At 40.2% G+C, this 26661-nt stretch overlaps 1 protein-coding gene across 5 annotated transcripts in view; it reads left to right on the top strand.

The window, feature by feature from the left end:
* The window catches only part of ITPRID2 (ITPR interacting domain containing 2), a 60320-nt gene that overhangs the window by 5680 nt on the left and 27979 nt on the right, over window positions 1-26661 (top strand). For all 5 annotated transcript variants that reach the window (XM_039494426.1, XM_039494428.1, XM_039494430.1 and 2 more), the window contains 7 exons: window positions 4070-4119; window positions 5051-5107; window positions 6865-6904; window positions 8600-8698; window positions 9226-9434; window positions 10825-11543; window positions 17005-17077. In XM_039494426.1, the coding sequence (XP_039350360.1) occupies window positions 4070-4119; window positions 5051-5107; window positions 6865-6904; window positions 8600-8698; window positions 9226-9434; window positions 10825-11543; window positions 17005-17077 (1247 nt within the window). The remainder of the gene's footprint in view (window positions 1-4069; window positions 4120-5050; window positions 5108-6864; window positions 6905-8599; window positions 8699-9225; window positions 9435-10824; window positions 11544-17004; window positions 17078-26661) is intronic.

Genomic DNA, 26661 nt, shown 5'->3' with positions numbered 1-26661 from the left:
ACTCCCCCGACCCCTCTCCACACTGCTGCCCCCTGACAGGCCCCCCCAACCCATCCAACCCCCCCATCTCCCTGTCCCTTAACTGCCCCACAGGATCCCATTCCCCTTCTCCAACCCCCTGACCCCCTTACTGTGCTGCTCAGACCAGCATGTCTGGCTCCAGGCAGAGCTGGGGCAGCAGGAGGGTGCGAGGGTAAGGGGGCAGCCAAATTTTTTTTTGCTTGGGGCGGCAAAAAACCTAGAGCCGGCCCTGCCTCGATGATCCCTGGTGGTTTTCCTCTTTTTCTGTCCACATTGCTGGTTAAAGACAATATCCAAAATCTTGAACATATTTTACATTGTGTTGTTAAGAATAACACCTACATTACAGGTACTTTCTTCCTGGATTGTACTGAATTTCTTGTAACAATCTAACGCGCTTTTCACTATCCTGTTGCATAATCTGGACTTCTCCAAGTGTGTACAACAAAAATAGACTGATTTCATTTCTGTTTCTAGTCAATTACATGTCCTGGCTCTCAGGAGTTAGCAAAATGCCTTATTGTTTGGTGTGTAAAAACAGCAAAAATACTTTCCCCATAGGAATGAATGAATACATTTCTATTGTTTTTAGGTTTATATGACATTTTAGAAAATGTAGGATCAAATTTGATTGGCCAGTTTGAAAGGTTTTGCAGTGGTATTAGTTCAAGTGAAGTAGCATCAACATTCTTGGTAATGAGCTCTGCTTGTAAGATTTTTGTTTCAAAAGACTATCCACAATGTTGTCGTTGTAAGGAAAATGGACTTACTAGATGGCTATTTCTGTGGTATGCATTAGCAGTTTGGGACTGTAACCATTGAAATTTCTCTTCTGTTGTACAGTAGTTCATGGCTATGCAGAAGTCTCTCCACATCACACCAGGCTCCACTATTTTTTTGTGTGTGTGTGTGTATATTACCTTTGTACAGCTATTGGGTTAGAAAAGCACTCATCACATTGTGGCAATATTCATCGAGGCCTAAGAAACATCCCACTTCTGCACCATTTCATGGAATTGTCATCCCTGTAGGAAGGTCTTCCTTCATTTATCTCAATTTTGCCAGTGTTTTGAAATGATTTAAAAGAGTTTAGTGCATTTACTAAGGCTGTTTAAGATAAACATAAAAAATCAGCTGTGTACCCATCTTACATTGAAACAGAAAGGAGGAAATCCTCCATTTGAACTCAAGGATGGTTTTAATTTTTTGAATTTGAGTGTTTTTTGGCCAAAATGTCTTCTATAATAACAACAACATAGCTTACCCTGTTGGAAAGTGTTTAGGAACTTTCTCATGTAGGATATTCAGGAAAGAGGAGGATTTGAAATCTGACCGAGAAGATATTTTTTTTTTGTTTTGAGTTTTTGAGGCAGAATGGACACACTATTTAATTGCACTTTGGCTGCCAAACTATGATTTTTAACAGCCAAAGTTTTAACTGCTTCTAAAACACAATGCAAGATCTTCATTAATTGTTAAAGTTTTCCTAAAATAAAACACGGGGTCAAACAAACCCAACAGAAATTTTCTACAACTTGGGGAAGGTGAGAAGCAGAATTCTCAGTGAAGTCCACTATGGGCACAACCATGTGTATCTAATCTACCTGATCAGTACACAGAGCCTACAGCGATGGGCACTGCGGGTGTAATGAGAAGGGTAAATGTTTGAGGGGAGGTGTTGAGTAGAAGATCCCAGAGAATTCCCCCTCCCTCCACTCTTCTTGACTGCACCTAGAATGTTTGGGAGATGTCTTGTCATCTCTCTGAGGGATCTAAGTTGGTCCCTATGTTGGTTCCTTGATTCCAGTGCAAGTCAAGACTTTTATGAAGCTCTGCATTCCAGATTGTCTTTGGTTTTCCATTTGTCCTTGCCCTGTGTTGCATCTGCTCCACACTCGTGCTACTTCACTTAGGGCTGTGAAAGCAGGCAGCTTCTTCAGAGTCTGCCGTAGCAGTATTTTATCTATCCTCAGTGTACAATGTACCTTTTCTTGAGTATGAGGATATATTGAAAGATCTCTAAAATCTCCTGTTTAGCAACATAATGCACTTGAAAGCAAACCTGAATCAGCTGACTTATGAGCTATGCTGCTGAAAATATTCCTTTAAAAAAAATCCCAGTTGCTTTGCTGTTGTTCAAAGGGCTTCCATTGTTCTTATGCTCTTCTCTTTTTAAATGTACAATTTAACAATGGAATGGACTATAAAGTGTGTGTGTACAGATTCAAGCAGGGATGCAGACAGATTGCTTGCCAAAGTTTCTTTATAGTAGCTGTTAACAGGCTGCAGAGGTGACAGGCTTAATTTTTGAAGGAGAATGCCAGTTTTGCTGCTTGCTTTTTACCATTCTCTGCCAGCCAGTGCATGCGCACTACTGGCGTCAATTGAGGAAGTTGCTGCCAGCAACTTTGTCTAGCTAAAAAGTAAGACATGCTGAAGTGGCCTCCAAGGAAGGAGAGGGAGAATAGAAATTTAGCCATTAAAACCAGGATATAAACAATAGGCATAGTTGTTAATTCGGAACATAAGACTTGGTGTAACTTGAATAGATTTAATAAAAAACCTAGTCACTTAAAGCCCTATTTACTCCCACGAGAGACTCAAAATTTCAGAAGATTTGAGTTTCTAGAGGCTTGTTCTGTCACCTAGCTGAGTAAATATCACTCATACTATCACTATTTTAATTGGCATGTCACTGTAACAAGTTATTTCTGAGGAGTCATTGTCAAAGGTTCGTGGCTTATTCCATATCAAAGGGCAACGTGCAGCAACAGTAAACTGTTCCAGAGAAACAATTTGCATTGTAAAATATAGGGTGTGTTAGGAAACAAATACAGGCTTTTCATTCCAGAATTTAGTTTTGGAACCAGAACAAATACTGTATCATGTTTTTGTTTATTTCAGAGTAACTTTGGGCAATTTTCTCTGCTTGTCTAATGAAAAACCTTCACATGCCCATATATGAAGTATTCATGATGTAAACACTTAAGTCATCTGATTTGCCCTTCTTTAATCATATTTTACTTTATTTCACATAGCAGGTTCTTGTTAACCATCGTTTGTCTACATTGGTGGCAGCTCTGTATTAATATTCGGTCTGTTTAAAAAGCTTATGCACTGAATTAGTTTACGCAGGATGAGTAATACTAACTCCATTAGGGTCCAATCCTGCTGTCAGTGGGAGTTTTGCTGTTGACTTCAAAGGCTGCAGGATTGGACCCTTCAACAAGCCTCTTTCCATTCTTGAAATCGTGATTACATCTGTCCTAGAACAAAAGCTAAAGAATTTGATCCCGTATCCGAGCTAGCAAATGACTTGACAGATATTTTAGGTCTCAGATTGTTCTTGTTTCTGATTAGACTTTGTATTATTATTGTTTATTACTATTACTTATTTTTTGTATTACAGTAGTGCCTGGCGGTCCTAGTCCTGGACCAGGACCCCATTGTATTGCACCTAATAGAAACACAGAACAAAAAGACAGGCACTGACCAAAAGAACTTACAATTTGGGGGGGAGGGGAGGGAGAAGAAGGGTGAGGAGTGTGTGTGTGTGTGTGTGTCTCTTCCTGTCTATCTGTCTTTCATTCCCTTACTCACCTATCCTTAGGATTACAGTGTAAGAAAAACAGGTGTCAACGTTTAAAGTGTAAATGAGTTTAAAATGAATTCACTCCTGCGTAGTGCCACCCCCACCGCTCCCTATTCATTCTTGTTGGTAGTGTGGGCACAATATAACACATAATATTTTCTTTGACAACCTACAGAATGCCTGTGGCCTTCTTAACTTTTGCCTTAATCCTGATTCCTGTGTTAACGTTCATAGGTGTGAGTGCTGCCAGTTTTATCGAACTGTTTTTTTCACAAGTGTTTATTCAGGGGGTTGGGGATTGTTTAGTAAGTTATTGTCAGTCCCTATGCATTTGTGCAGTCTTTCTGGGGGAGGAAGGAGGCACAACTGCTGTTATCACAAGCTGGTTATAGCTCTTAAGGAAGGACATGAAGAAGCAACGTTTTAAACTAGCATTAACCTTTTCTGTGGTTTCAGAACGCCTCTGGGAGCCTCCCTGGATGAGCAAAGCAATCCTACATTGAAGGGTAAGAAAAGGCGCTGTGCTCTTGGATAGCTGCTTTTATTATGAACTTTTCTACTTTCCTAGTTTATGATTTTAAAATCAATATATGTTACCCATATGCATATGTTATGGCTATCTTGATCTTGTTAAGATATTCGTATTCCTGTGAAGTTGAGGGAGAAGTTTAGGGGAGGGGAAAAGAGTCAGATTTTTTTCTTCTCAAGAGTTGAAGAAGTCTTTAAAAAGACTATTCCCGTGCTTCAGCTTTTATATAAATGCAAAATCTCTGCAGAACCTGTGTGTGTGTGTACGCGTGCATGCGTGGGAAAGGGGAAGCTAGTTAATGCACCGTCTTAGAACTAGGTCAGCTTTCGTGCTATGTTTCTTTGCTTGCTCTAACTGAAATGGCCACACCTGAAAAAATTACTGTCTGAGCAGGACAAAATTTGAAAGTTCAGAGTACAACAAGAATCTGCAGGTAGTTGCAGAGCATATAAAAAGAACTCGCAGTATATACTAGTGGAAGAAAGGGGATGACTCGACTAATTTATTAACCCTGAAGCCCTGTGGTAAGATGTCTGGAGTGTAACTTAACATCCAATGCAGGTACTTACATTAGGTATGGTACTAGGGGGTAGGTAGTTATGCTTAATTAGCTTGTAAGTTGACATGGAGTTGTTCTTCATCTGGCCCCTCTAATAGCATTAGAGTGACCTCTCACTCTTTTAGCTCTTCTTTTAAAACAAGCTTTTCTGTGATGTGAATAGTAACTTCAAAATACCATAGGCTTCGTCTGTACATTATCAGGGTGTAAATGATAAAGGATCTGTAAAGATGTTCTGAGTAAATCCTACAGCATTAACTCTGTTTAAACAAAAGCTCATGCAATATTTTTAGGAAAGAAAACATTACAGCACTATATAGGCGTTGAACTGCCAAATGTACATTTTCAGGCATGCTGGTGAGAAACGGAGGAAGTTTTGAAGATGACTTATCCCTGGGAGCGGAAGGTTGGTGTGGCAGGCTTATTTGACTATTAAAGCAAGCATTTTTTAAAATTATTATTTAAGTAACGTTCAAGAATTTGAATTTATTTTGAAAAGTCAGTATGTCCAATCTGGTCAAAGTCTGATGGTAAAGCTGTTTGGAAAGCAAGAGGGAAGATGAGACATTTGCAAAAAACCCAAAACAAACCTATTTATTTATTTTCTTTCGTCAAAACTTTATTTCTTTGTCAATGTGTTGTGACCTGGCCTTCCTGCAGGGCAGAGCCAGCCTTGAAGAGGCCTGCGTAATGAAGGGAGCAGCTGTCTGCTGCTACTTCATGTACTTTGGTGCAAACAGCAATGAAACAGTCCAAAGTACTTGTGGAAGGAGTGCAAGCAGTGAGAAAAATGACTGCGCTAGTGCTTGTGCTCTCTTTGTATGGGCCAGTTATGGAGGTCAGACACGTGCACCAGTTCCAGGGAAAGCAGTGGGAGTGGCATGTGAGGGTTTTCTGACGGCCAAATTTGGCCTCACGTGTTCAGCTAATAGCTGATAGTTAAGGAGGAAGGAAAGAGAAGACAGGGTGAAAGATGGGAGACAGAATTAAATAAACCCTGAAATAAAAACCAGTAGATAAGTGTTTAAACCAACAACCACCAAACATAATAAAACAAATGGAAAGGCGGTTTTGATTTTCTGTCTGTTTTGACACTTTTCCCCCTTGTGTGTCCAGCTGTTGCTTTACTGTTTGTTCTGCTTCTCTCTGCTTGTTCCCACTAGTTCTTCTTTTCCCCTCTTTCTTTTGGAGGAGGAGGAGAGGTGGCCCCTCAGAGCAGGCTTTTTTTTTTTTTTTTTTAACCTCTTGACTAAAAAATGTGGCCTGCACAGCCTTTTGGTGATTTGATTGTTTTAAATCACCAGAGAGATCCCCAGCTGAGTAGCTGATCTGCATTGAGGGTCCAGTGCTGAGAGCTGCCAAACATGCTCAAGTTTCATACGTGCAGAGGCAGATCAGCACTTCACAGATTGGGTTCTGCTTGTCCAGCTACCCTGTGCATACATGCAGGATAAGAGGCATACAATAAGTTGACAACAATTTTTGCAATTCTAAAAAGTGTTTGAGAAATGTCAGATCTGATCTGGTATAAAGCCCAACCCTATTCTTATTGGAGTCAATCGGAGTCCTGCCATCAACACCACAGAAGGAGAGTTGGGCCTTGGGGGAGGAAATAATTTTTTTTTTGACGTCTTTTAAAAATAAGGAGGAAAGCAATTTATTTGACAGTTGACTTGATGTGATTAATTTAGTCCATATCACTTACTGAATTAGAGTAAGTGGGATTAAAAAGATTCCGCTTAATAGACTTTTCATTTGTTATTCTGCCTGCCATAGAAAGGATTTTTTAGAGAAGTGTTTCCCCTTTGTTTTAAGTAACAACCCAAGCTCTGGTCATATGACTGAAAGGGAAAAGGACAAAGCTGTTAGAGCGGGCTGAAAAATTTCAAATGTCAACATTTTCTGAAGGTGGGAGGCAGAAAAAACAGAAAAAATATTTTTCAAAAAACTTTTGATCAGAACCAACTAACACCTATTATTACAAATGTGTATACATACTGATTGTACACTGTTATGTGTAAAGAATGGACTCTCGGAGGTGGAGTGGCATCTACAATCATATGTTGTTGGCTTCATATGTTGTTGGCTACCATTTCTTATCAATTATAAGTGCTGTTTTGCCAAAGAGCTTTATGTACAATTCATTCCTTTATTTTCCTGCAGCTAATCATCTACATCAAAGTGATGCAAAAATGGAAACATGGCAAGTATCTCATTTTTGTTTTGCGATAGGGGAATATTGAAATAAAATGATCTGAACTATGAGGTAGAGGTAAACTAGGCAGTCCCAGTACTAGAACCATTCCATGCAGAAGAGTTTACTCCTACAAAGAAGATGTCGCTAATAATATGGGAGGGAAAAGACTTTAATACTTGCAAAAATGTATCCCATAAATATGTCCCTTTACGTCCATCGCATTTAATCTGGAGTCTCAAGTAAAAGGGGGAAATCTCTGAACACAAAGCAACACGTCTGCAAGAGATAAGTGGCTTACTTCAGTTCCCTCATCCGCCATTCAAATGGTCAGTCTATTTCTGGACAGTGTCAGGGGAAAACTGCTCCTTGTTTCAGCCTTTGAGATGGAATCTTGGCTAGAAAAAGCCTCTTTTTGGGGGAGTAAGGAGGGCAGGTGACTGTACTGGGAGAAAACCTCTAGGGAATGGCCTCCTACTTACCCCCAAAGCGATGTTCTAAGTGCAGTCAGAGCCCAGCTACGCAAATAGACTCAGGCTACATCTACGCTACAGCCGGGATCGACGCTCTGAGATCGATCCACTGGCGGTCGATTTAGTGGGTCTAGTGAAGACCCACCAGATCGACAGCAGATTGCTCTCCAGTCGACCCTGTACTATACCCCTGATGAGAAGAGCAAGGTAAGTCAACTGGAGAGTTTCTCCTGTCGACATCCCGGGGTAACTTGACCTAAAGTACGTCGACTCCAGCTACGTTATTCATGTAGCTGGAGTTGTGTAGTGTAAGGTCTACTTACCGAGGTAGTGTAGACATAGCCTAAGACCTTTTGCTACTTCACCTCAGTTAGGTCCAGTAAGAGCCCTTATATAAATGGATCCAGCTGCTCCATGTTCCCTTAGCTCCTAGGTGACTATTCTGCCAGGTTGCTTGCAAGTGAAACTCCCATTGTCTAATGGTTAAAAATCTATATTCCCAAAAAGGGTGGTGTTGCTGATGCCGTTCAGGGAAAGTCATTTAGTACGACACTGGAAAATGCCGAGGCAGCGCCAGTTGCTGGGGATGTAGGGAGGAGATAGTCTGGAACTGGGGAGGAGAAATCAGGGTGGGAGTCTTGGTTGGAGCCAGTCCCATTCCATTTCCCCAAATCTGGAAGCACAACCAATTCCCAGGCCTGTCTGGGAGGCTTCCCCTGCTTCGTGCTGCTCATGGGCCGCAATCCGTGCCTTGCACCAGGGAGCAGCAGGGGTTAGGGAGTTGAAATCAGCATCTAAGAGGTGAGGTAACACAAGCAGCAAGCCATGGCCAGTTCCAGTGTGAAGAGGCGGTCCGGTGGGGGAGGTAAGGGAGTGGAGAGCATAAGCCTACTGAAGTAAGGGATACTTTTGACACTTCTGGGTGGGCTTAAAGGAGGGTGAGAGTGGGAAGGAAGATGGGACTGTTTTATAGGAGATTGCAGGAGTGTTTTATTAGTTTGCATCCCTTGCTTTAGGATTCTCAGCATGTATATACCTTTTTTTATTAAGGGGCTAAGGATTAATTATTTCTGTGTATTTATAAAATGAGACCTAGCTAATGTAAAGCAGATAATACTGAACAGGAAAAGAAATTCTCTGAGAGTGGAGACTTAATTTTCCTTAAAGACTGAGAATTGAATCACTGCAAGGAACCAGTTCATCATGTCAGTATTGTCCATTTGTATGACAGCAATGGTATGTTGGCGAAGGAGAGGAGACATCAGTTCCACCAGAAGGGGAGAAGTATGAATTCCACTGGTTCTGGGAGAAGCAGTGCGACTGTTTCAAGGTAAAACATTGGCGGATATGGCACAGTTCAGTGGGATTTATCATTCTTTTTCTGCCAATAGTTAGTTTTTCTATCCCTAAAATAGACAGACTTGACTTGATTTATATGTATTATTGTGATTAGTAGCAAAAGAGGGATTATTAATTTGGTTATTTGAAAGAACTTGACATTTTTTTCCAGTTGTGGCTCTCAGAAAATAAGGACAATTGGGCCAGAACTCTGGAAATGCCTGAACTTTAGAAGCATTTCAGATTTCAAGACCTTTGGGTTAAGGTTTGGGTTTATAAATAAATATATAAAAAGTTTGGATCTGAACATTGACTGGGTTCATCTCTCTAATGGCTTGAACAGAAATGCCAGGTGTAAACACCTCCAAAACTTGTGACTTGGGCCCATCTCACTGTGTTGCAGGAGACAAAATTTCAGTAGGGCACGGACTGGGGGGCTGAAATAGCAACCAGACTGAAGGGATCATGTCCTAAAGAGAGCCATTGTGTAGAAAAATCTCTTATTTTTCATTTGTCTAGTGTTTCTGAATTACTGGATCTTTATGAGGAAGATCCTGAAGAAGTACTCTATAACCTTGGATTTGGAAGAGATGAACCAGATATTGCTTCTAAAATCCCATCAAGATTTTTTAATTCATCATCGTTTGCCAGAGGGATTGATATCAAAGTGTTTTTGAATGCCCAAATGCAGCGCATGGAAGTGGAAAATCCAAATTTTGCCTTAACAAGTAAGTATAAAGTGAAGGTTAATTTAAGCTTTTAAAATTTTGTAAACAACCAGAAAATGGAACCTGTAGACCAGTATTCTGTAAAGCTTCTGTAGTCTCAGACCCAAATTTGGGTCCTATCGAGACTCAACAGTAAAACTCCAGTTTAATTGTAACCATTCCAAGAGGTGATGTGTACGTGTTTGGGCAGGTTTTTGGGGTGGGGAAGGAAGGTGCCCCATCATTATCCTTCACCTTCTGAGTTTTATGTTGGTCTTTTTGTGAGTCTCTGCTAAGCCATCTTTCATTTAAACTTTTTAAAGCACTGAAACAAGCTACAACAAAAACACTCCAGAGCCTTTTCTTGTCCTGTAGACTCTTAGAGTGAGATTTTAAAAAGCGCTCAAGTGTTGACCTAATTCTGTTTCTATGTGGCAAAACTCCTGTTGACTTCACTGGAAGCATAGTTAGGCCAAAGCTGAGCCTTCTGAGAACTTCACGATTGGTGTGCAGAGCATCAAAATAGTATTGAAAGAGGAGGGGCGGGGGGAAATAGAGAAATTGAGGCATTCCATTACAGCAGTACTTGGAGTGGGAAAAGCTGACTAAGTGTTGTCAGTACTCACAAGTTTAGTTTACTTGTGTTTCTGTACTGAATGTTTCTATAAGGGCTCTCCCTACCTTTCTGTTTCTGAAGTTGTAGAGTGCTCTTACAAACTTCCAGTTGTTACGGGTCAAGGGATCACTTGTGGTTTTCAGTACTAGGCAGCATTATAAACTGCTCTTGAGAGCCCTTGATAATTTCAGAAAGAGGCATGTCGGGGTTGCCCTTTTAAAATATCATGAAGACAGCCTATGTTTCTAGGTAACTCTTAATGTTCTTAAACTAGTATTTACATACTGTGTCATACAAAGAATCAATACCTCTTTATACCCCAAGACTCTAAATTGTAGGTATTGAGGCTAAGCTTCTACGTAAATAAAATATTATCTATACGTTTTTTAAATTTTGACCTTAGACATCAGCTTCGATATAAGTGTGTATTACAATACATTCCTAACATGTTGCTAATATACTCTTGAAATCATATATAAGGACAGGTGAGCTCACTTTTACAAAAGTCTCAGAACATAGACCTGAATAAAAATGGATGACCATAAAGATGAGGGTTCACGACATCCAAAGTGAATTTTGATGTTAATTTTAGACAAGGGAGAGAGAGAGATTTGGGGTTCAGAAATCTGGCTTTACCTGTGCACTGTAAGTTGTGGTGGTCTTGTTTACTCATTCCAGAGAGAAGAATTAGTTGCAAGTCCTAAGACATTCTTAGCTAGACTGTACAAATATTAGACACAATACCATCAATTGTTCTCTTAAAAATTTAACTTGTGCTTTGTTCTTGTGCTTCAGGTCGTTTTCGTCAGATTGAAGTGCTTACTACTGTGGCCAATGCTTTTTCTTCCTTATATTCCCAAGTTTCTGGGACTCCTTTGCAGAAAATTGGCAGCATGAATTCAGTGTCTTCCAACAAAGAGACCTCCAACCCTGCTCCTTTAAATCGAAGCAATACAGCAAGTCGTTTAATGAAGACCCTATCAAAACTCAGTCTGTGTATACCACAGCAGGCAGGAGAAAGTAGCAGCTGCACAACTCCCCCAGCTGTTGAAAAAGAGAAAATGCTACCTGGCCAAGAGACTGAAGAAAATGATGTAAAAAATGAATCAAAATTACCAAAACACTTAAAAAAGAAAGATTCTCCATCTTTGGCTACAGTAAAAGAGGAGATATCTAGTAATCAGTCCAATATCATAGACATACTTAATGACACTACTCTTTCTGCTGGAATTAGTGACAAACAAGGAACTCAGGATGATAATGTGCCTCATACGGATGAGCAAAAGAATGACTCACCAAGTCACCAGAATAGATTGTCTGAAGAATCTGGTATTGTGGACTCCTCCAATCTCAGTAGCGAGGCTAATATATCTACGAATAATGAGCTTGAAAATAGCACTGAGCTGCAAAATCCACCTACATCAACTCCAGATAAAGAACCTTGTGCTCCCATAGCATCTCCATCCATAACTATTCTAAAGCTACCGCAGAAGGACTCCTTTGAGATGGAAGAGGTAGGTGGAAAGAAATGACCTTATTTTGCACCGAGTTGACATAGCCTTTGTTGTTCCCTACACTGCCACAGGAAACATTGAGACAAGACAGTCCTTAAACCAAACAAACCCAAAAGGCTGGTAAAATAGAAAGTTGTTTGATGTGCAGCTCCATGCCAGGAAAATATATTCTTTTAAACTGATTTTGTATGAAGAGTTTTTGTGGGTATTTTTATTTAAGCTTCTAGTTTTTCCTCTATCATTTTAATTACTGTTTTTCTTTTTAAAAGGCTAACTTCATTAAAAAAAATCTAATTTTCTCTCTATTTAGTAACCACTTACAATTGACTTAGTAGTATCAGTTTAAATCTGAATTGAAATAGATATTAAAAAAAACCTTAAAAATTGTTAGAGATTATACCCATCAACAGAATACAGAGGTTAGAAAAATGGTCTGAAACAGTAGGGTAAAAACCTCAGCTGGTATAAAATGACATAGCTTCAGTGATGTCAATGAAACTAGACTGACTTACAGCAGGCCTGGTTTTAGCCTAGTTCCTCCATTTATTTGTCTGCTGTTATTTGAGTTAGTGGTTCTAAGTTTGCTCTACAGCAACCGATGACGTCCTTGGCTCTATTAGTAGTGTAAGCAACCTAGCTCCCTGCTTTGCTGAGTGTTAGTGATATCACTTGTTCTAGGAGAGTTAGGATCATTAGCTTACATCTTAACAGATGATAAAACCTTTCACTTCTATGTTAGTGAAATGATTTACATTTTGGAAAGTGAGAACTGCTCACAGTAATTAGAGGTTGCAGAATCCCATAAGGTCATCTAACTCAGTGGTTCTCAACCTTTTTTCATTTGCGGACCCCTAACAATTTTGAATAGAGATGCAGAGCAGAGTCTTTTGGAAATGTTAGACATAGTCTGTGGTCCCCCAGGGATCTGAGCACCACAGGTTGAAAATCACTCTTCTATGGATTAACCGATGTTTTGTGAGAGCTTAGTCTCCAAATTTGACCTATTTTAAGTTGTCATTTCCAGTGATGATAAAAATCCTTCAGAATTTAAATGTAATATCTTTGTGACTTTTTTTTTTAAAACAAAATCTCCCACCATCTTGATTGAAAAACACAAACAGCAGATAACAAGGATTGCGTGTCTTCTTTTCAAGCAGGATTTAACAAATTCTGTGTCTGCTGCAATGTTGGCACTGGAAAAGCATGAAGCTTTTCTAACACAACCAAGGAAAACTTGACCGTTGTTAGGTTTTGTTATACACATGAGGATCAGATTGTATTCACAAATCTGAGATTTTTTTTTCTTTTGCAATTCTGGGCCAATATAGGAGGATAGGTTGAAATGACACAAAACTTGGCGTCTTCCACTGAATTTTCCTTTGAGTTGGACTCAAAGGAAAACATGACCCAAAACTGAAAAAGAGACTGCTGAAACCTCTGCAACCCAAAACTGATGAGTTTGTGCAGCTCTAGTTGATATAGTTTGCAATGCTATCAGTGCATAAACACAGCTGTTTTAGCATGATGAAGTACAATGTAGGATGGAGTTGTGGTGAGTTTTTGTTTATACAATAAGAGTATATACATTTCAACTGCTTTCTAATCCCCAGGAGGGATTCTTATTTTTCTTCAGTAAAACTGAACATTATTTGGTAGTTTTAATTCTATTTTCCTGCATTTTAAAGAGGGTACAATGAACAATAAACAATATTAGAAGCAATGAAAATAACTCTTCACCCACTCTTTCCTAAGCTTTATTTGGAATGTATTCCTACACATTAAGAAAGATGACAAATCCATAAAGGAAGCTCTTCCCATGCTTTCTAATGCTTAGTTGGTCAGCTCCATTAGGAAGGCTGTCGCTGTAAAGCTAGCCAGTGTGGGAGTTTGTCAGAGCAGGATTTCCCTCAAGCAACCTCTCTTCAGTTAGCCAATTAGATTCACTAAGGTCTGGCTCGACCTTCAATATTGGCTGAAGAGATTGGAAGGAGTTATGGGTTTGTGTTGCGAGGCAGCACACTTGGATTGCAAACACAACTCTGATCCAGTAGCTCAGCCAAGGTCAGGAGGTGGAAGGCATTTAAGATGAAAAGGAGATTGGCAGCTGAAAGGCAGAGCCTAGCCATCAGAAACAAAGAAAGGGGAAGAGAACCAAGGTGTCCTTCCTGGAAGACCAGTGCAATCAAAGGGCCTGTAAGACTGACTTTTCTCAATGTTTTAAAAATATTTATTTCCTGCTATGTAACTTGTCTTAAACAAGTAGCTGTATTTTGCAAAATACCAGGAATTGTGTTGAATTAGTCTTACTCTTCCTTTGAGGGGGTGGAATCGGGGCCTATGATGCTAGATTTAGGCTTCTACTGTGCTAGGGGCACATGCAACAAAAAGTCCCTGCCACAAAGAAGTTATTATCTAAGTACAGATTATACCTAATCGAAGTATAAAATGAGAGATAACAGGTGGATAAAACCAAGAGATGAGTAAGAGTGAGGTTGGTTATGATTGGTGCTGTAAATAGCAGCCATGCCTTACATGCATTACTGCAGTGCCCCTCACTCAGACCTTTCTGGATGCTCTCTCCCATAGAGGTTAGACTGTTCGAAAAGATTGCTGAGCTCAACGTCAGTGAATCACTTCTCATTGCCAAAGCTGCCAAGAAAGATAATACAAATGACCCGTTACTGATAATTAATAACTGGTGGCTGATTGTGAGCTAATTGAGCCCAATGAGTTTTGAAGAAATAGCTTTTCTTGTATCTCATTCTCGTGGTCTTATACAAACTGGAATTTTACAAACTGCCTTTCCAGCAGATGAAAACATCAGCCATTGTGCAAGTTGTGTTGCATTCATTTTTTCCTACAAGGCACTCTTTTAAACACTTCATATCTAAATTTTAGTAATGGCATTGCTCAGGTTAAAGCAAATGGAGTTGCACTTGCTTACATTGGGGTTAAAGTGGCCTAAGATTTTGCTGAGCAAAAATATTAAACGCACAGGACTTGGACCTGACAAGAAGTCACTTTGTGAGCTGAATAAAGCATTTTAGGTCCCCTGCTGCATTGAAGATGCTCAGCAGCCTTCAGATCTTAAGATCTTTGACAGAGTGTTTTAGAATCTTTTTTCCCCCCCTAAGCACATTTTATCTTTGATATAATTTTATCAGTTTCTGTTTTCTCATAAGTAAAGCTCAAACTGCTCCTGCTTATTTAATTTGTATTGTGTCATTTTAAACGCTATAATAAGCAAAGAGCAGTTTTTCACTTCGTGTTTTGAGAAATCTCCATGTTCCTTTTAAGATGTCCTTTTGAGACTGGAAGTTTCCATTTTAATACATTGGAGTTTCATAACACATGCTCTGATTTTAATAGAAAACAGAAACAAGGCAATTTTATCAGTACTTAACATCTTAAGTCTCCGTGTCAAACTGAGAAAGTTGAGAAGTGGGTGAACTCAGGTCAAGTGTGAACAAAGATCTCTTTATTTAAAAAGACACTTCAGTGACTGACTTTTTCCCCCTAGTAAAATATAATATAAATATTTCAATGTGGAATATCATGAGTTAAAGTAATCTGTGAAACTATAAAGCAATCAAATTCTCTTCAAAACAATTGTTTTCTCTTCTTGGCACTCTTATTTCCGTCATGGTTACTCCAACATGGTGCAACAGTGATAGCAGAGATTATAGGTTGAATACATTAAAATGTAACTCTTTTAGTTACAGAAGAATATATAGTAGCTTCTGTGATCATATTATTATATTTTTCATTCTAAGATTTTTTTTTTTCCTCTTGACATTGCAGCTGGATGTAATTTAGACAGCCATAAATTGTCTTAGTGATGTGGTCATGGATTCTAGCCAAGCAACTTAATTAACAAATAGAGGAAAGTTGTTCTTTGAGGAATTGATTATAACAGGAGAATGCAATCCCAATTCTTTATTTAAGGACAACTAGAGGATTTGAAAATTTCTCTCAAGGATGAGTTCCTTTGGAATCGCTGCTTTACTCTAATCTTTTGTGGAATAGTTTGTGTGGTAATTTTAAATATGTTATATCGATTTTCATATTACGCAGTTATAGCCGGAACTTCTTTTTCAGTAGCATGTATTTCGAGAAGATGATTGTTTTACCTCTTGAGACAGTCTACACAGTCAGGAAGAACCAATCTGATGTTATTCTTAATGTAGAGTTTAATCCCATTTGAAGTCAGTAGGAGCTGGTGTCTCTTCCCTGCTGAAGTCAAGGGCAGACCCGTAGACTGAGTACTTCCTGAATCTCCTGTAATTAAGAAAATGTATTTAGCATTAAGCCTTATTCTTGCAGCAAAGATCATGTCAGTGTAAATATATTTTTTGCTTTTGACAAACGCGTTTCAAAAATGAGTAAAATACCAATTTTTGTGTGAAATATCGGTGTTATATATATGTGTGTGTGTGTATATTTAGCTGAATCTAGCTACAGATGCAGTTGGAAGTTTCTCTCCTTGTTAATTTTGAATTTAGTTAGACTAGTACATTAGTGTGGGTTTTTATTTTTACAGTCTAGCCTTGCATGCGAACTAATGGATCTTTTGTTGCATACAAAAAAGAAAATGTATTAGGGCTTTCAAACCAAACAAAGGCCTTTCTGTTGAGATTTTAAACATATTCTTTTCATTGTTTGAACGGTCATCTGAGAACTGTTTACTTAACAATAAGTTTTACTGTTTTGCAAAAGGACTAAGCAGTAGGATTAATTTTCCATGGTATGTAATTTGAAGTTTCCCATTTGGAATTTTAATGGCTTACAACATGCTATCTTCCATTTTATGTACTGGGAAACACAAGAAGCATTTCTACAAATAATAATGTAGCTAAGTATGGATGCAATCCCAGCAGGAGTTGAGCTCCTCCTAATTAAACTCATGTTGCAGTGAAATACTCAGCACCTTGCAAGATGACACTAGGGAGTGTGTTTACTTCAAGATGGCCACTAGTTTCACTACACTAAATGTATTTTATTCACACATCATGCTTCTTATTCATGCAAGGGGCTAAAAATAACTGCATTTCCCAATGGGTATGAAATAATGTGAATGGAAAGAGCAATGTACCATGGTAAAGATAGAATGACATTACTATTTTAGTCTTATGTCAATGAGTAATAAGATTCTCAATATTAACAGAATATTGTCACAAGATGGTGACTTAGTGTTTATGGGAATTAATGTAAGGTGAGGCAGAAGCATTATTTTGCAAAACTGGAGGCATTGTTGCAGGGATCAGTATTCTTTTACAGTTATCTTAAATGCTACATTGAGAATTATTTTAATTTGCAAGATAAGATGCATTAGAATAACTGTTTCTACCTGTCACTGCAGACCTGGTGGATTAAAAAAAGATTGCCTGAAACTGTACACAACGTGAGGTGCAGGAACACGTTCAACTGGTATAACTAAATATACAAATCTCCTCTCCTCTAGATTCAAAGCACAGAGGGAGAAGCACCACATGTTCCAACTTCTTACCAGTTACACTTGAACAAATCAAGAAGAGGTGAGTAGACTTCCAGTCCTCGGAGCCAGCAATCCTAAGAGTGTCTCTGAATTTTGAAGTGCTAACGCTGGGATTTAAAACTAATTAAGTAGTAATCCTCTCCCCACCGCCCCAAAAAAGGGGGGAGCTGCTTTTCAATTACGTTTACAATCACAGAAGGTAATTGCAAAGTGGCACCCTAAATTACAGGAGATGAGGCAGCTCTGTAACCTCAATTAATGTTATGACTTTCTTACCATTGATGGCATAGCGAAACTGAAATGATAATTGAGGTTGTAGGTTTTTTTCCTATCCAGATCTTGTAATTTAAGATTCCCATTTAAACTAAAATTATATTATTTTAAACCTAAATTGTATGGTATATCCAGCTTTTTACTATTTGCTATGCTACAGCTGCATTTTGGCTACACAAAGGGCCAATATAAATGTACTAGGTGGAAATCCTAGTTCTTCAGGTGGCAACCCAGTTCAAGGAGTTTATGTAGCACACTTGTTGCACGCTTTCATCTTGAATGACGTTCTTTTATATTTTGGGCAGGGAGAGGGGCAAGGCAGAGGTTTAAATTCATTTTGTCATTGTTATTGCTTCTCATGCAAAGCTGGCAAATGAAGTTAATCTTTAGCTGTTGCATGTGTAACTAATGAAAGACTAGACCCTGGTGTATTAAGTGAATGGTTCTTTTAGGGAATGTGTACATGGACACCTGATCACGCCCCAGCAAAAACTAAAGAGACAGAAATCTGTTTAAAGCAACAATTTAAGAGATTAAGAAATATAAATTGTATAAAATGAGGTGGTCTTCTAACAAGAGCCGTAGACGTGCATTCGGTATGTTGAGGATACCTTGAAGTGAACTCTGAAGATTGAAAACTGCCTAATAAGGATGGTTTCCTGTATAGATACTGCAGTATTTCCCAGAATACATGTACAGTTGCATTGACTACTCCTCTGTTGTGAAAGGTAGGACAGGAAGAGAGAAGGTGACAAGTTCTGTCAGTAACCAACCTCTTTCACAGCATCCCCATCTTGATTTCTTTTTCCTCAGGATTGTACACACGTATGGTATACCTGTCTTTAGGTACATTTGATATTTGTCCCCAGGTAAAAAGTCCCCAGGTAAAAAGTTCTATGTGGTTTGTATGATAAAAATCTGATTTTTTTAAAAGGTTTCCTGTTTGTCAGGTCTTCACTGACATTGAAGGAAGTTCAAAGCCTTGGGTAGCTGCACTTTTTCCACCCAAAACAAAGTCTTCTATTTCTAACTAAAGGTGTGTTATATAGACCTCCACCCACCTCAGGAAAAAAAAATGTTCCCAAAGCCCTGCATATTGGTGCTCATGAAAGGTGCCAGAGAGCCCTGGCAATGGAAAACTTCTGTATAGCCACAGAACTGGTATAATTGGCAACAGCAGTACATGGGAACACCTGCACAGAAGTGAAAGAATAGTGAATTTTCCATGCCTGTGCATGTTATTGGCTGAATCTACCAAGAAGGGTGCTAATTGTGATGGGGACAGCTACTATCTGCTAGAAAGTAGTCTGAGCCCAAATATTTATTTCACATAGGACACAAAATAACTGCCAAACCTCAGCAGACTTTGTGTCATTATCATCTACTTCCCTGTTTTGTTAAATATTTACCTTTATTGATTGATGGGTCAGTTCTATTTGTCTTCTCTATTATAATGTTAGCAAAACTGTCACTTTAAACATAAAAGTTGAGACTATTCACAAACATTAGTTTCTTAGTGTAAGAGTCTTACAAGGCCATACCAATTTAGTGAAGCTCCAAGAAGAGAAGCATTTTAGGTGACTAGTGATTTTTGGGTGCTCAAATTGAGACAAGGGGTCTGATTTCAGAGGGCAAGTGCTCAATAAATATAGAGGCACCAAAAACTACTAGTTGCATTGGAAAAAATCTTGGCCACTGTCTCCGAACAAGAGTTGTAGCCTTGCTAGGGATCCCTTAGCTCAGTTCAGCTCTGAGTGGAAACCCTAGTTCTTTGTTACAACGTATTTGCTGTTAAGTATTTTAACACACACTAACCTGTTTCAGTTGTATGGTTCTATTGTACATAAGTACCCAAACCAGAAATACATATTTCACATGTACTCTTCACAGACGCAGGCCTGTGTCTGTTTTTGGAAGGATATTTCTCTCTCTATACCAGAGTGGTGCTGTTCAGAACAGAATGTTATGAATTTATGGGATATAAAAGGAGAAGATACTTATAATGACATTGTACTTCTAAAAGGAGGACTGTGGCAGCTTTCTCTGACTTGTTTATTGTACTTTGCAAGGCATTTTTAAGAGGGTCTGCAGTAAAATGTACACTATTTAAACTAAAAATGGGTGGTTATTTTTCTCTCCATTGAAATAGGCTGAAGATTATTAAAACATGCCTAAGCAATGCTGAATTCTACAGCAGCCAGTGTCACCCATTAGCACACATTTTTCATTTTTAAATTACTGTTTTTTATTATAAAGGGCAAGCTTATTTTTTAAAGTGGCTTGCAAATTATTAAGAACATAAAAACATGAGAACGGCCATACTGGGTCAGACCTAAGGTCCATCTAGCCCAGTATCCTGTCTTCCGACAGTGGCCAATGCCAGGTGCCCCAGAGGGAATGAACAGAACAAGTAATCATCAGGTGATCCATTCCTTGTTGCCCATTCCCTGCTTCTGGCAAACAGAGGCTAGGGACACTATCCCCTTCCCCTCCCGCCTCCAGCTAATAGCCACTGATGGACCTATCCTCTATGAATTTATCTAGTTCTTTTTTGAACCCTGTTATAGTCTTGGCCTTCACAACATCTTCTGGCAAGGAGTTCCACAGGTTGACTGTGCGTTGTGTGAAAAAATACTTCCTTTTGTTTGTTTTAAACCTGCTGCCTATTAATTTGATTTGGTGACCCCTAGTTCTTGTGTTATGAGAAGGAGTAAATAACACTTCCTTATTTACTTTCTCCACATCAGTCATGATTTTATAGACCTCCATCATATCCCCCTTAGTCTTCTCTTTTTCAAGCTGAAAAGTCTCAGTCTTATTAATCTCTTCTCATATGACAACCATTCCATACCCCTAATAATTTTTGTTGCCCTTTTCTGAACCTTTTCCAATTCCAATATATCTTTTTAGAGATGTGGCAATCACATCTGCATACAGAATTCAAGATGTGGGCGTGCCCTGGATTTATGTAGAGGCAATATGATATTTTCTGTTTTATTATCTATCCCTTTCTTAATGATTCCCAACATTGTGTTTGCTTTTTTGACGGCTGCTGCACATTGAGTGGATGTTTTCGGAGAACTATCCACAATGACTCCAAGATCTCTCTCTTGAGTGGTAACAGCTAATTTAGACCCCATCATTTTATATGTATAGTTGGGATGTTTTCCAATTTGCACTACTTTGCATTTATCAGCATTTAATTTCATCTGCCATTTTGTTGCCCATTCACCCAGTTTTGAGAGATCCTTTTGTAGCTCTTCACAGTCTGCCTGGGACTTAACTATCCTGAGTGCTATTGTGTTGTGTTGTATTGTATTGTTTTGTTATTAGTGTTGTAGTTTGTCAAACACTGCATTGAGAATGCTAAGTATCCCTTAACATGGTAAGACCAGCTTGCTGTACTTTTTAAGTCATGTCTTGTAAATGGCAGTGAACTAGTTTATCCAGTATGCTCAGAACTGGCATTTGTTATTACATAACTCAAATGTAGCTATGTTTTGCTTGTGGGGGTTTTGTAGGGAGACTGTAGAGAGAAATGAAGAGCTTCAGTTGCTTTGTGCTGTAAACATAAAGTGCTGCTAAATGTCCAGTATAAAAAGTTATTACAAAGTTAGATGGAAGGAAGCTTTTGTTAGCTGAAAACAAAGTTCTTCATTTAACGATGACTTGCATTTATGCAACAGCGACTTCTTTCTGGCACCTTCTGAATAGAGCTTCACAAATACAGGCTGTACATCTGGGGTGTAAAAGACATAGCACTATGTTTTCAGTGTCTAGTGATTTTTGAATACCCAGCCTGTGGTTCCTTAGGAGTGCCTGACTTTCAGCACTGCCAAAAATCAGACCCCTTCAAGATGTCTCAAGTTTGGCAGGCAAAATCAGGAGTCACTTCTGAAAATGAAGGCCATAGTAATGGACTAGTAGTACACATTTAAGGGCAATACCACCATTAATTCCAGTTGATATTTACTGCTCCAGGTAGGGCGGGTGGGAGTGTACACACACGTACATATCTCTGTACATATCTACAGAAAGAGAGGCCTGAAATAAGCCAGATATTTGGGGGAGTTCACACTCATGCCCTCTAGGTGCTGTAATGCCCCTTCACTTTTCTTGAGGGAAGACTTGTCAGGGCTTATTATAGCAGTGTCTCTTGCTGTCACGGTTTAGTGCATGTTTGGTTGCAGACAGTGATCTGAGCTCCTCTCCCAGGCAGAGTCAGCAGAGTACCAAGTAGGAAAAAGGAGGCACTGAGGCAGGACCAGCCCACAACATTTTGGCACCTGAGGCAGGGAGCTCAAATGATGCCCCCATGCCCCTCACTTGGGCCAAAACTTTGAAAAGTCTCAATTCTACCTTCTTCCTGTTCTACGCATCTCATGGTACTGCTCTGCTACCTACCCCAATAAAGGAGAACTAACAACTTAAAATGCCTTGTTCAAAAATGTTAAGTAACACTTAACTTTCAAACGCCTGAACAGCAAATGTAACTTTTCTTATCTGCATAGTAAACACTGGCATTTTTATCTGTTTGAATAATCAAAGTGGTGCTTTCCGTGCGGCCTTTGTTGCAAAGATTTGAACTGCTTTCTGAAAGTCCACAGTCTGGGCCACGAACAGTTCCTGTCATAGTATTATCCTCAATAATGGCAACTATGGCATCATCTATCTTCCCAATTTGTTGTTTGATAGGCTTTATCGCCTCCACTCAACTTTCCCATCGTGTGGCACTCAGTGGTTTCAGTGTCAGAGAGGATGTTCCCAGATGTTGCGTCAAAATTTGCCATTGATGAGTTGATGCAGAGAAAAATACATAGATGCTTTGAATTACATTAAAAAATTCAGCAGCCTCACTAGAAGTTGATGCTGCATTACTGACCACCAAGTTCAGTGAATGAGAACTGCATGGGACAAAAAAAGCTTGAGGATTTAAATCTCAGATCCGTGTCTGCACTCCTCTTTTCTTTCCTCTCATGTTGGCACCATTATTGTAGCCCTGACCACCCATGTCCACTATCACAATTCCCCTATTACCAGCTCCTGTAGTATCATCAATGTCAATAAATTCTAGAAAATGCTCTCTGACAGTCACCATTGCAAGGACATTTTCACTAGGTTCTGTTGTTACAAAATGCACCATTAAAGTCATTTGTTTGTATGGCTGATGTCCGTCCGGTGTGCAGTCCAGAATAACAGAGTAATATCTTGCTGACTTCAGATCTGCCACAATCTTCTGTTTCACTTTTGTTACCAGTAACTGTATGATCTCATTTTGAATTGTTTTTCCAAGGTAGTGGTGTGTGTACATTTCTTGGGTGGTGACTCTTCTTAGATGCTCCTGGAGTACAGCATCAAACTCAGCCATCAGCTCCACAATTTTAAGGAAGTTTTCATTGTTTGGAACATACAGCTGATCTGAAGTGCCACACAGTGCTAGGTTTTGGGTAGCAAACATTCTCACAATGGCAATGAGCCTTTTCAGAACATTTTGCCAGTAAAGAGACTCTGATGCAGTCTTCTCTTGATGCTGATAATCTATGGTGTCCTTTAACCTTAGTCTCATCTCAAGCTCTTTCCACCTATGGAATGCTCTTTGGTGATTTGCTGCCTCATGGCATGCCAGATTTCTAGCCAGATTTTTCCAGTCCTTTGTTCCTGTAGAACCCAATGTGGCTGGAACATTAGACTGGAAGAGTTTGCAACTAAAACAGTATGCAGCATTCTGGGTTTTTGAGTACATAAGCCATGGCCTCTCCACTTTGTCACCATTGGGACTTTCATGACAGTAATGTGTTGGATGGAAACTTCTATTTTCATTGTCTTTTGGGGAACATGAAGTTTTCCACTTGCTGTGGCCCATGCGGTACAAGGAAGTCCCTCAGGCTACTGCTAAAGTGGGTCCACAGTCCTGGATCATCTAGACCAGTGGTTCTCAAACTAGGGCTGCTGCTTGTTCAGGGAAAGCCCCTGGCAGGCCGGGCCGGTTTGTTTAAATGCTGCGTCCACAGGTTCAGCCGATCGCAGCTCCCAGTGGCCGTGGTTCGCTGCTCCAGGCCAATGGGGGCTGCAGGAAGCGGTGGCCAGTACGTCCCTTGGCCGTGCAGCTTCCTGCAGCTCCCTTTGGCCTGGAGTGGCAAACCGCAGCCGCTGGGAGCGGGTAAACAAACATGCCTGGCTCTCCAGGGGCTTTGCCTGAACAAGCGGCAGCCCTAGTTTGAGAACGACTGATCTAGGCTTAAGGAACTAAACTCTGCACCAGCTGTTTCTTGCACCTCCACCACACTCTTCTCTGATCTACACTTTTCTGCTGTAGTAGCTGCCAGGTCACCTGCACTCTGACTAACTGGAAGATCAGGCATCTCCTCACCACTCACATCCTCACTGCCGGAAGGCTCACTGCAAACATTTGTGTCTGTGTATCTCAGGAGAGCTCCTTCCTGCTTAGATAGAAAAGCTTTCTTTGCTTTCTTTCTTTTTTCTGAATGCTGCCCCAGAGGGGCGTTTTCTTCTTTCACTCATGACTGTTCTGTGCCAGCTATAGGGTGACCAGACAGCAAATGTGAAAAAAGGGGTGGGGGGCAATAGGAGCCTATATAAGAAAAAGACCCAAAAATCGGGACTGTCCCTATAAATTCAGGACATCTGGTCACCCTAGCCAGCTATATTGGCTCTCCCCACTCAGTTGAAGAGGACAAATAAGCAGGCTGGTAGCAGGGCGTGAGTGAGGGAAGATATTAGCATCTTAAGGGCCTAACTGGCTCCTACTACTTCAGTTGACTGCCTAGTCACCTCAAGTGGGTTCAGGGAAGCAGCAGGAAACAGGAAGCTCCCTGAGAAGCTGGTGTTAATCAGTCCAGGCACCTGGGGGTGCTAGAGAGGTACCTAAGAGGCTCCTCCTCCTCTATCTCCCTGCAGCTCCTGCTGCTTTCTGTTATTCCCTCTCACCTTTTCTCCTGCCTGCCTGTTATGTCTCTTGTGCCTCCTTCCTCCAGCACAGCAGTCCACCATCTCTGTGCACCTAGAGCAGAGAGAATACATATGCACCAGCAACAGACACAATTTTCTACACTCTGGGTCCTAGTGGCGCCCCCTCCTCCTCCCTACAGTCTGGCACCTGAAGCGGTCGCCTCAGTTCGCCTCGTGGTAAGGCCAGCCCTGTACTGAGGTGAGAGTACTCTTAGGTCCCCATAACTAGGCACCTCCCACCCAAATCTGGAATATTGATATAAAAGCTTATTGCATTTGGGTTCATTAGTATCCATAATGCAAAGCATTACAGCAAATAACCCAAATATTGCTAGATGTTAATGAACAGATTCAGTGCACTTCTTCCTCTTTTCTCTACCAGAAGCACAAACTCAGGCAGATGATAGCAGAAACACTATTCTGATGTTTAGGTAAGCTGCCTTTAGTTGACTGGACTGTTGGAATGATGAGAATCCTAGTTGGTTGAGAACCAAGTAGGGTAAAGTAGAACGTAGTTAGTTATTCCACTGTTTGTTAATTACCGTGCCATGCACCCATCAAATGCAGACATGCTTATAAATCAGGGACTCCTGTATTCTCTTTTCTTCAGAGTTTTGTCGGCTTAAATGTTTTTGAATGCATAAATTTCACTGGCATATTTTGAATATTTTAATGGTTTAATTGGTTTTGTTTTTTAGTATCACACCAGCCATGCAGCACAGGGAGGATGCATTCATTCCTTTCCTAGTTTAGTTGGCACTTGTGTTAACTGTTCCACTTTATCTGTTCATCTTGGTTGGCTGCTGCTCTTCCCAGTTTCCCTTTCATAATCCCCTTATGGCCTCTTGCAATCTTCTGGGGAAGAGGTCCTTGTCAGACTTTCTGAAGAGATGTTTATGGTACAGTGCAAACAGTGGAGATGCAATGAGCTTGACTGACTGCCTCTGGCTGGTACAAATTACACCAATCTAAATGTATGGGAGGCCACTGAACCCAGAGGTCACTGAACACCGGGTGAACTGCCATGCTCCCTGGTGTTCTGTGATGGAAGGTAGCTTTAAATTAAGCTTTATAACAGAGGCAGTGCACATTTTCCACATCCAGGCATGCCCTTCGTAAGCCGGCACTGCCCTTTTTGGGGGGCTGAGTTGGACACCTGCAGTCTGATTGTGGGATGTGGGTTGCAGGCACCTTGTACGATTGTCCCTCTTCCAGGAAAACTCGCTGTTGCCTGGGGTCTGTGCCATTTTATCCATAAGCTATCTAGCTCAGTGTGTCCTTTGCACCTTTGTCTAACCTGTATGAGCCAAATATGTGCTCCAAAATGGTGGAAAGGGAGGAGAGTCTCTGAATCTGTATCCGAAACCCATATGCAGTTGTGAGGAGGGTACTATTGTATATCTGCATAGCTCAGCATAGTAGCTGATAATATTTCTATTATGGACCAGAGCCAAAATAATGCAACTCCAATAATAAAGGAATATCAACAGCACTCTTTCTTAATATCTTTACTGCATACACAGTATGGCAGATGGGTGTTTTTGGTACATAAAGGGAATATAGATAAGGTGTGGTGTGTTGGTGTAAGGAAAAGTAAGGTAGGAGTACTGATTCACACTTGGATAAAAGTTATCCTCTCTATTAAAAATGCCTTGCCTGATTAACCTCAAAATGTCCTCCCAAAATTAAATACATCTGTGAAATTGTCAGCACAGGTGAAATGTGGAAAGAGGTGTCCTCCCCTTCACCCCCCACCCCAAAGAAGTAGTTGCTGAGGGATGTTGAGGCAGATGCAAAAATGTGACACAACAGAAAGTGATTTAAATTACTAACTAGCTTTAGCAATGTGCCTCTCTAGTAAGCAGAATTAGGCTTTGAGGGTCATAAAGATTTATTGTCATGAGAAGTAAATATTCTCGAGAGGCAATAAAACTTCATGAAACAAGAAACCAGTATACACATTGGTGAATGTTTTTATCTGAAATATTAGGAATCAATGCACAATAGCTCTGAAGTTCATAAACAGCTTTATAAGAACATAAGAACGGCCATACTGGGTGAGACCAATGGTCCATCTAGCTCAGAATCCTGTCTCCTGACAGTGGCCAATGCCAGGTGCTTCAGAGGGAATAAACAAAGCCGGTAATCATCAAGTGATCCATCCCCTGTCACCCATTCCCAGCTTCTGGCAAACAGAGGCTAGGGAAACTTCAGAGCATGGTTTCGCATCCCCTCCCCATCCTGGCTAATAGCCATTGATGGACCTATCCTCCATGAATGTATCTAGTTAATTTTTGCACCCTGTTATAGTCTTGGCCTTCACAACATCCCCTGGCAAAGAGTTCCACAGGTTAACTGTGCATTGTGTGAAGAAATACTTCC

This window comes from Mauremys reevesii, linkage group 11 (assembly GCF_016161935.1).
Source record: "Mauremys reevesii isolate NIE-2019 linkage group 11, ASM1616193v1, whole genome shotgun sequence".
NCBI lineage: Eukaryota > Metazoa > Chordata > Testudines > Geoemydidae > Mauremys > Mauremys reevesii.
Note: the sequence above shows the minus strand (reverse complement) of the source record. Positions and strands in the feature narration are given on the sequence as shown.